At 44.7% G+C, this 10,618-nt stretch overlaps 1 protein-coding gene across 1 annotated transcript in view; it reads left to right on the top strand.

The window, feature by feature from the left end:
- Positions 1 to 9,623, top strand: part of Pkp2 (plakophilin 2) — a 58,604-nt gene extending 48,981 nt beyond the window's left edge. The window contains exons 8-13 of the mRNA XM_013033406.1: positions 2,769 to 2,933; positions 4,121 to 4,294; positions 6,863 to 7,016; positions 7,508 to 7,697; positions 9,236 to 9,323; positions 9,431 to 9,623. Of these exons, the coding sequence (XP_012888860.1) occupies positions 2,769 to 2,933; positions 4,121 to 4,294; positions 6,863 to 7,016; positions 7,508 to 7,697; positions 9,236 to 9,323; positions 9,431 to 9,499 (840 nt within the window). The 3' untranslated portion in view covers positions 9,500 to 9,623. The remainder of the gene's footprint in view (positions 1 to 2,768; positions 2,934 to 4,120; positions 4,295 to 6,862; positions 7,017 to 7,507; positions 7,698 to 9,235; positions 9,324 to 9,430) is intronic.
- The last annotated feature ends 995 nt before the right edge of the window (positions 9,624 to 10,618 follow it).

Here is a 10,618-nt window from a genome sequence, read left to right on the forward strand (position 1 = left end):
AATCCCATGGACTTTCTTGCCCAGGGTGGCTTCAAACTATGGTCTTCAGATCTCAACCTCGGGGCTGGGAAAGTAGCTCAGTGGTAGAGCACTTGCCTCGCATGCTCGAGGCCCTGGGTTCGATTCCTCAGCACCACATAAGAAAAAAGCCGGAAGTGGTTCTGTGTCTCAAGTGGTAGAGTGCTAGCCTTGAGGTGAAGAGCTGAGGGACAGCACCCAGGCCCAGAGTTCAGGCCCCATGACCGGACACCCCCCCCAAAAAAAAACAGATCTCAACCTCCTGAGTAGAAAGGATTGCAGGTATGAGGCACTGGTATCCAACTTCTGCATTTTTTTTTTCCCTGTCAGTACCTGGGGCTTGAACTCTGTGCCTCAAACTGTTATTTAGATTCTTCACTGAATGCTGGTGCTCTGTGACTTGAGACACACCTCTACTCCCAGATTTTTGCTGGCTAAATGGAAATAAGAGTCTTGGGTTTATTTAACCAGGTTGGCTTTAAACTGAGATCCTTATTTTACCAGGCTGGCTTTGAACTGTGATCCTCAGCTCTCAGCCTCCTAAGAATCTAGGATAACAGGCATAGGCCTGGGCCACTAGCAGCCTACTATATATATATATATATATTTTATATAGTGCTGGAGCTTGAACTCAAGACCTGCCCACTGTCCCTGAGCTTTTTTAATTGCTCAAGGCTAGCGCTGTACCACCTGAGCCACTTCTGGCTTTTTTGGCAGTTAATTTGAGATAAGACTCTGATAGACTTTCCTACTCTGGCTGGCTTCAAAGCACAATCCTCAGATCTCAGCCTCTGAGTAACTAGGATTATAAGTGTGAGCCATTGGTGCCCAGCTCATAATCCTTAATAATTATCACCATCTAGGGTTTAGTGGTTGAGTAATTGCCTAGCACTGCTAGCTAAATAAATAAATACCTGTAATTATTGCCATCTAGAAGGTGGAAATCTTTGCCCGCCTACCTTCCCTCACACCCCACAGTCTCTGGACAGCAAGTGTACAATCTACCTCTGAGAAGCCTTTCAGTTTGTCAACTCTTCCTTAGCACTGACATGGCTGCTTCTGTTAGGGCATCTTTCACAGAGACTATTACAGTAACCCTGCTTAGTCCCTAGAAATTGTATTATCTTCTATACTCTAGCATAGAGTGGCTGTTACGTTAGGTGACTATAATTTGGACTCAGGTTTGAAGTTGTGGTTCAAGTGGTAGAGTGCCAGCCAGTGAGCAACAGCATCAGATACTGAGTTTGGGTCCTGGACTTGGACAAAATAAAAATAGTTGGGCACCAGTGGCTCATGCCTGTAATCCTAGCTACTCAGAAGGCTGAGATCTGATCTGAGGATTGTGGTTCAAAGCCAGCCCCGGCAGGAAAGTCTGTAAAAGTGTTCTCTCCAATTAACCACAAAAAGTCAGAAATGGAGCTGTGGCTCAAGTAGTAAAACAGCACCAGTCTTGAGCACAAAAGCTCAGGGACAGCACCTAAAACCAGAGTTAAGCTCCAGGACCAGCAAATAAATAAATGCTTTAAAAAAATACGAAATAAAATGTCAACTCATTCTAAACATATTCTTTACAAAGTATAATAGAGGGAGGTGGTGTAGCTCAGCATGCATAAGGTCCTGGGTTCAAACCAGCAGTAATACAAAAGACAAAATGTAAATTAGAAAGGCTTCCCTTTTAAGAAATTCAGTTTTATAAGCCAGGTGCCAGTGGCTCAGGCCTGTAATCCTAGCTACTCAGGAGGCTTACGTCTGAGGATCACAGTTCAAAGCTAGCCTGTGAGATTCTTATCTCCAATTAGCTGCCAAAAAGCTAAAAATGGAGTTGTGGCTCAAGTGGTAGAGTGCCAGCCTTGAGCAAGACTAATTCATGATAGCACCCAGACTTTAGGTGCTGGCAGGAAGGAAGGGAGGGAGTAAGAAAGAGAAAGGAGGGGAGGAAGGAAGAGGAGAGAGAGGAGAGAGAGAGTGTCTGGCACCGGTGGTTCATACTTGTAATCCTAGCTACTCAGAAGGTTCAGAACTGAGGATCACGGTTCAAAGCCCAGGCAGGAAAGTCTGTGAGACTCTTTCTCCAATTAACCACCAGAAAACCAGAAATGGCACTGTGGCTCAAGTGGTAGAGTGCTCACCTTGAGCTGAAGAGCTCAGGGACAGCACCCAGGTCCAGAGTTCAAGCCCTACTACTGACAAAAAAAAAGAAAGAAAAAAGCAGGGAGGAGGAAAGGGAAGGCAGGGGTGGAGGAAGGGAGGGAAGGAAAGAGAAGAAGGAAAGGAGAGGGGCAGGGAAGGGAAAAGAAGGGAGGGGATGGGAGGGGGAAGCAGAGGGGAGGGAAGGGGAGAGGAATGGAATTCAACCTCTAGCCAGGTGCTGGTGGCTCACACTCTGATGGTTTGAAGCCCAGCAACCTGGGCAGGAAAGTCCATGTGACTCTCATTAACCAACAAAAGACAGAAGTGGAGGTATGGATCAAGTTGTCCCACAGCCTTGATCAAAGAAAAAAACCAAGTGAGAGTAAGAGGCAGTGAATTCAAGCCACAATACAGGCACAGAAATAAAAGGGAAAAAAAATTTTAAAAAAGAAAATTAGCCTCTAGTTTTTAACATTAATACTTAGGACCATTCATGATCTACTCTTAGTCTTTCCAACTTCACTCACTAGTTCATTTACCCTGGGCATCTCATAGTCCACGCACATCCATTTGGGAGGGGTGTCTGTGTCTGTATCTCAGTGTCCCATCTGTTTCCTCAGGCCACAGAGAACTGCGTATGCATTCTTCATAACCTTTCCTACCAGCTGGAGGCAGAGCTCCCGGAGAGATATTCCCAGAGTATCTATATTCAGAACCGGAACATCCAGACCGACAACAACAAAAGTATTGGGTGTTTTGGCAATCGAAGCAGGAAGGTTAAAGAGGTATATTAGAAAGTCCTTTGCAAGGAGGTGGAGAAAGAGAGAATGCATGTGCATGTCTGTGTGTTTCCAAGCACTTAGTGTACATTACATACTATTTTCAATTCCTGTGGCCCTTTCATCATTCCTATGAGATTATGTGTTTTTTTCCTTTGTTTGTTTACTGTGAGGAAACAGATTCAGGAAAGTGAATGGCTTAATTTGAGCACCAGTGGCTCACACCTGTAATCCCAGCTACTCAGTAGGCTGAAATCTGAGGATCATGGTTCAAAGCCAGCCTCGACAGAAAAAGTCTGTGAGACTCTTTATCTCTAGCCAGCAAAAAGCGAGTCATGAAGGTGTGGCTCAGTTGGTAGAACACCAGCCTGAAGTGAAAAAGCCAAGTGAGAGCACCAGATCCTGAGTTGAAGCCCTAGTACCAGGACACAAAAGAAAGGGAAGGAGGGAAGAGATAAGGGAAGGGAAGAAGGGAAAGGAGAAACGTGAACTCAGTCCCAGGCAGAGTGACTCCAGGTTTGCTGTCCTGACCATGAAGCCGCATTGCTCAGTCAGCTGTGGGTTCAGAAGTAAGTTCACTCTACACAGTGCAGTGTGGGCAACCATCCTTACAGTGTTTTAATGGCAAGGCATTGGCTTTGGGCCTTCTAAAAGCAACTTGAATACTGAGAGCAAACCACATAGGAAAGAATATGTATTTATGTTCCTACAACCTAAGAACTGAAGAATGTGAACAGCCCATTTTTCTTAGTAGCATTGAAGGGCAATGGATAAATTTAGAACCCGATGCTATCCAGGACGACCTCCCAGGCCTGAGCAGACAGGCCTGTGCGTCTTATCTTCAGAGTGGAGGTGACTCATCCCATGAAGCCTGAAAACCATTATAGAAAGACCTGTCCATGCTCAGTTCTCTCAATGTCCTTCTCAGTGTGAAATGTTAACTTGTTTGTAGAAACTGGGATCGGGGGATGTTAGGCAGAACTAATGTGGGCCAAAAGTTAAGGAATTGGGAATGTGTGTGTGTGTGTGTGTGTGTGTGTGTGGTTGTGCATGCACGCATGTGTGTGTGCCTTTTAAATCTATTTCAAGGACTTTTCACTATATCAATGAGCATTTCTAGACTATAATTGGTATAGATGCAAGAATGTAGCTAATTGACTGCATTAATTCTGAATTCCCTTGTGTGTGATTAGCAATGCCAGGATGTGCCAATGCCTGAGGAAAAGAGCAACCCAAAGGGCATGGAGTGGCTGTGGCACTCGATCGTCATTCGGATGTATCTGTCCTTGATCGCCAAGAGTGTCCGCAACTACACACAGGAAGCATCATTAGGAGCCCTCCAGAATCTCACAGCAGGAAGCGGCCCTGTGAGTATCATGAACACTTTCCTATGTTTTAGAATAAGGACATTGTACCAGACACCGATAGCTCATGCCTGTACTCCCAGCTACTCAGGAAGCTGACATCTGAGGATGGCGATGTGAAGCCAGCCGTGGCATGACAATCTGAGAGATTCTTAACTACCAGAACATAGGAAATGGAGCTGTCCCTCAGGTGGTAGAGGAAGAGCATTAGACTTTAACAAGAAAATGCTCAGGGACAGTGTCCTAACCCTGAGATCAAGTCCCAAGACCAGCACCAAATGAAAAATAAATAAGGACATTGCACCAAGTACCGCTGGTTCAGGCCTGTAATCCTAGCTACTCAGGAGGCTGAGAGCTGAGGATAGCAGTTCCAATCCAGCCTGGGGAAAGAAAATCTGGGAGATTCTTTTCTTCAGTTAACTAGCAAAAAGCCAGAAATAGAGATTTGGCTCAAGTGGTAGAGCACCACCTTGAATAAAAAAGCTGAAGGACAGTGCCAAGGCATTGAGTTCAAGCCCCATTACTGGTGTGTGCGTACACACATAAACACACAGACACACACAACACAACACAAAAACCAAGGGAATTAGTTTGAATGGGTGAGGTTCAGTGACTGTGGGATTTCATGGACTGAGATGGTGAAGGAAAGGTTTGTTAATAAGAAATCCAAGTGTTCTTAATGAAAGAAGAAAGACTCAATGGTAGGCAGGCAGAAACAATAGATGGCTACTGTAGTACAGAGCTAGAAAGGCCTTCTGTGCTTCCCCCCAGAAACTCAACCAGAGCGTGGAGAGCTCAGTGTGTCATGTGATGTACTTGGGAATTCTATAGTTATTCAAACCGATGTTAAAACTCCTTGCCGTGATCATAAGATGATTAGACTAAACTAACTCCTCCAAAGTTCATTGTCATGAGCCAGGTGCTGGTGGCTAACACCTGCAACTCTTAAATAATTAGAAGGCTGAGTTTTGAGGATCACAGTTCAAAGTCAGTCCAGGCAAGAAAGTCCATGAGACTCACCATTAAAAGGCCAGAAGTGAAGCCGTGGCTCAATTAGTAGAGTGCTAGTCTTGAGCACAAAAGCTCAAGGACAGCACCTAGGCCCTGAGTTCAAGCCCCAGGACTGGGGGTGGCGGGGGAAGAGTTCATTGTCTAGCCAATCTTCAACTATCTATCCCCACAGAGAAAAGCACTCTCACAGAAAAAAAAAAAAAAGTAGTGTTCATTTCTTTAGAAACTCTATTTACTTTTTTTTTTTTCTGGTCCTAGGGCTTGAACTCAGAATCTGGGCTCTGTCCCTGAGTTGCTTTGTGCTCAAGGCTAGTGCTCTACCACTTTAAGCCACAGCACCACTTTCAGTTTTCTGATAATTAATTAGAGATAAGAGTCTCACAGACTTCCCTGCCTGGGCTGACTTTGAACTGCACTCATCAGATCTCAGTCTCCTAAATAGCTAGGATTACAGGCATGAGCCACTAGCACCCAGTTCATATTTACTTGTAATATAAATACAGGTACACAGAAGCTTGCTCTGTTTTAAATAAAATCATTACATGAAAAACTAAACTTTTTCCTGTCTTAGAATTTGTCCTGTTTTTGCATTGTGATTAAGAATATAAATCACTGGGGCTGGGAAGGTGGCTCAGTGGTAGAGTGCTTGCCTTGCATGCATGAGGCCCTAGGTTTGATTCCTCAGCACCACATAAGCAGACAAAGCTGGAAGTGGCGCTGTGGCTCAAGTGGTAGAGCACTAGCCTTGAGCTGAAGAGCTGAGGGACAGTGCCCAGGCCCAGAGTTCAGGCCCCACGACTGGCAAAAAAAAAAAAAAAAAAAAAAATTTAAATCATCAGCCAAGTGTTAGTGGCTCACGCCTATAATCCTAGCTACTCAGGAGGCTGAGATCTAAGGACCACACTTCAAAGCCAGTCACAGCAAGAAAATCTATAGAAGAGCACACACAAGATCCTGAGTTCAGGCTCTAGTACCTGAACACAAACACACACAAATACTCAGACACAACTCCTATTCCTTCTTCCCCCCACCCAAGGTGACTAGACCAATTTTAAGTTGCCTGTAGAGGAGCTCAAACTCAGCCAGCAACTTGCACAGTGGACAAACTGTCAATCACTCTTCAAAAGTTCAGTATCTTTCAGAATAAATTGGGCTTAGTATAGAAACAAATTAATTTACAAAGAAAATATCTATAGACTGGTACAATCTCAGTGGTAGGTTTTTGTTTTCTTGTGTGTGTGTGTTTACACCAATCTTGGGACTTGAATTTAGGGCCTGGGCACCGTCTCTAAGCTTTTTTTATTCAAAGCAGGCTAGTACCCTACCACTTGAGCCACAGTTTCCTTTCTCATTTTATGGTGGTTAATTGGATATAAGAGTCTCACAGGAGACTGAGATCTGAGGATCAGAGCTTATAGCTCAGATCACATCTGAATATCTAGAATGATAAGAGCCATTATAACTCTTCAAATATCTTCTTGGACCTCTGGTAACCTGCAGGAAACTTAGCATTCCTCAGCAACCAGATGGCATTACACTTACATGGTATATTTCACACAGACGCCAGTCTCGGTAGCTCAGACAGTTGTCCAGAAGGAAAACGGCCTTCAGCACATCAGGAAGATGCTGTATATGGGGGATCCCAGTGTGAAGAAGACTGCAGTGTCACTGCTGAGGAATCTGTCTCGGAATCTTTCTCTGCAGAATGACATTGGTAAGTCACTAAAAATGTCTGCATGTCATGGCTCATACCTGTAATCCAAGCTACTCAGGAGTATGAGATCTGAGGATTCTGGTTCGAAACCAGCTTGGGCAGGAAAGTCAATGAGATTGTTACCTCCAGTTAACCAACAGAAAGTGGAAATACATACACACATACACACGCACACACGTGCATTATATTTTTCCTTGTGTTTGTTAAACAACTGGGTATCTTTTGTGTATGTGTCTGCTAGGCTTGAACTCAGGGCCTTGGCACTGTCCCTGAGCTTTTTCGCTCAAGGCTAGTGCTCTACACTTTGAACCACATAGCTCACTCCCAATTTTCTGGTGGTTAATTGGAGATAGAGTCTCACAGACTTTCATGCCCATGCTGGCTTTGAACCACTATCCTCAGTGTATCTCCCAGCCTCTGTGTATCTTTTGAAGTACACTTTATCCAATATATATTGGGTTCTAATAGAGAATTTCTCCTTTATTTTGTAGCCAAAGAAACGCTCCCTGACCTGGTTTCCATAATTCCTGACACAGTCCCGAGTACTGACATTCTCATCGAAACTACAGCCTCTGCCTGTTACACATTGAACAATATAGTCCAGAACAGTTACCAGAATGCTCGGGACCTCCTGAACACTGGGGGTCTGCAGAAAATTATGGCCATTAGCTCAGATGATGCGTAAGTCCTTCTGCCCATCCCTGTCTCCTCTTTTCTTGTCCCCCACCCCCACTCCTGTGTGGATCAAACAATTTTGAGTGTCCCTTCATTTAGTACCATGGCAGCATGGGTACAAATATGATACAACATTGGGCCAGGCTATCTGTTTTGGTCCTTGGTGATCAGTCAAGGGAAGGAGCTATATCAGTCAAGCCACATTATCAGTCATTCTGTGTGTGTGTGTGTGTGTGTGTGTGTGTGTGTATGCAATGGGACTAAGCTTGTTCTCAGGGTCTCAGTCTTCTGCTTGGCTTTTTCACTCAAGGCTAGTGCTCTACCATCTTGAGCCATAGCTCCACTTCCGACATTCTGGTGGCCAATTAGATATAAGAATCTCATGGAGGGGCTGGGAAGATGGCTCAGTGGTAGAGCGCTTGCCTTGCATGCCTGAGGCCCTGCATTCGATTCCTCAGCACCACATAAGCAAAAAGAAAAAAAAGCCGGAAGTGGCGCTGTAGCTCAAGTGGTAGAGCGCTAGCCTTGAGCTGAAGAGCTGAGGGACAGCGCCCAGGCCCAGAGTTCAGGCCCCACGACCGGACCCTCTCCCCCCCCAAAAAAAAGAATCTCATGGACTTTCCTGCCCGGGATGGCTTCAAACAAGGATCCTTAGCTCTCAGCCTCCTGAGTAGCAAGGCTCAGGCTCTTCTAAAATGACAAGCTAGAGCCAAACTTTATCATTTGGTAGTGCATTCACTGCCCTATGAACAGGGGAATGAAATGCCCTTTAATTCATTCACTGCCCTATGAACAGGGGAATGAAATGCCCTTTAATTCATTCACATCGTTATTATCTTGTACCCACACACTGGCCTAGAAGGAGCAGGTACAGCAGAGAGCTGTGAATGACACCCTAACATATTGCTCTCAATTTCCTCTCTCACTTCCTCCTTCTACTCCCTGGGTGGTGAGACTAGGATAGTCCAGTGTGAGTGAGTCAGCCACATTCCTGTTTTCTGTTATGGCCATTCCTTACCCCTAGACAATTTAGTATTGTTTTCTTTCTCCAACTCCGGTTGTTCTGACATATCACAAGTTACTCTGGTAAGTAACCAGCAGCTCATTCAAATGAATTTCAAAGCCAATGGACTTAACCTTCATATTAGTGAGCAAGTGTGTGTTTGGCTGTGCAGTGGGGGGTCTGTGCTGCGTGGAGTGAACACATCACCACCACCCCCTCCTCCAAAGGCCTCTGTGCTCTGCAAGCCCCCTTGGGACAAAACCTACATCCACAATCCAGTGATTAAACTGCTGCTTAGGCTGAAATCCTGAGGATTGCTGCTCAAAGTCAGTTGGAGCTGAAAAGTCCACAAGACTCCAAACTCCAAAATAAGTAGCAAAAAAAAAAAAAACAGACTGGAGAGGTGGCCAAGCAAACTAGCCAAACAATCACCAGGTCCTGAGTTCAAATCCCCATACCAACCAAAAATCAGAGACTGATAGAAGGTGGGATCAGAGCCCCCTTCCCATCCTCACTGATCCTAGGGTATCTTTCCTTTCAGCCACACCCCCAACAAGGCCAGCAAAGCTGCTTCTGTCCTCCTGTATGGCCTGTGGGCCCACACGGATCTCCACAACGCCTACAAGAAGGTAAGTGCTTGTGCCAGAGGCGGTGGAGTGACCTCACCCTGTGAACACACATGGAACCACCCCTTCTCCAGCATTTCTCACCTTTCACATGTCTGCTTCTTCCCAAGGCTCAGTTTAAGAAGACAGACTTTGTCAACAACCGGACCGCCAAAGCCTACCACTCCCTTAAAGACTGAGGAAAAGGAAAACAGATGGAAGAATGTTCTCTCACTGTACTCAGCTATGAAAAAAAGTCCTAAAGGATAACAGCTATTTTTCTACTGCCCAGCTGAAGAAACCTCAAAAAACAAAACAAAAAAAACCCACGTCTTTGTTTCTATCCTTTTCTATTTCCATGGCTTTCAGAATCCAGAAAACAGAATGAGAACAACACAAATGGTTTAACTTAATAGACTCTCCTGCAAGTTTGTCACCCATCATATTTTAGCAACAGGATTTATTCTACTATTACAGCCAGAGGTCTTTTTGTGTCTAAGTGTGTGCCAGTCCTGGGGCTTGAACTCAGGGCCTGAGTGCTGTCTCTGAGCTTTTGTGCTCAAAACTAACTCTACCACTTGAGCCACTTGTGGCTTTTTAGTTAATTGGAGATCACAGTCTCTTGGACTTTCCTGCCTGGGCTGGCATTGAACTGTAATTCTCAGAGCTCAGTCTCCTGAATAACTAAGATTACAAGCTGACTTACTGGCACCCAATTAAGTTTCTTGTCTTTTGACAGCAATCTGTCTGCATACTCCTTCACCTTTGAGCCACGAATGTATTATCCTGTGGTGTCAAAACAACAGGAATATTTGCAGAACTGTCCAGAAGAAAGTAATAATGGCAAAACTGTATACTTCCTAAGCCTGATTTTATCCCTTTTTATTCTGTTTTTGAGCTGAAAAAATTTAGATCAGAGAACACGCATGATGATAAGAAATGGATTTCTTTTTTCTTTTTCTCTCTGTGTGTGCGCATGTGTGTGTATGTGTGCACATGCACTGCATATTCCAATACTGGGCTTGCACTCAGGTCTGGGTGCTGTCCCTTAGCTTTTTTGCTCAAAGCTGGTGCTTTACCACTTCCAACTTTTTGGTGGTAAACTGGAAATAAGAGCCTTTCAAACTTTCTTATCTTGACTGGCATTGAACCTTGATCCTGAGATCTCAGTCGCCTGAGTAACTAGGATCACAGTGAGCCACCAGCATTTAGCTCAAGTCATTAATCTAAGTTTAGGAAACTCAAGAGAAGGAAGTCACATCAACAAGAATGTAAGATGTCAGGCCCCATAAAAAAAATGAGATGCAGCATTTTGTCAT

The sequence above is a fragment of the Dipodomys ordii genome, unplaced genomic scaffold (genome assembly GCF_000151885.1).
Source record: "Dipodomys ordii isolate 6190 unplaced genomic scaffold, Dord_2.0 Scaffold167, whole genome shotgun sequence".
Taxonomy (NCBI): Eukaryota; Metazoa; Chordata; class Mammalia; order Rodentia; family Heteromyidae; genus Dipodomys; species Dipodomys ordii.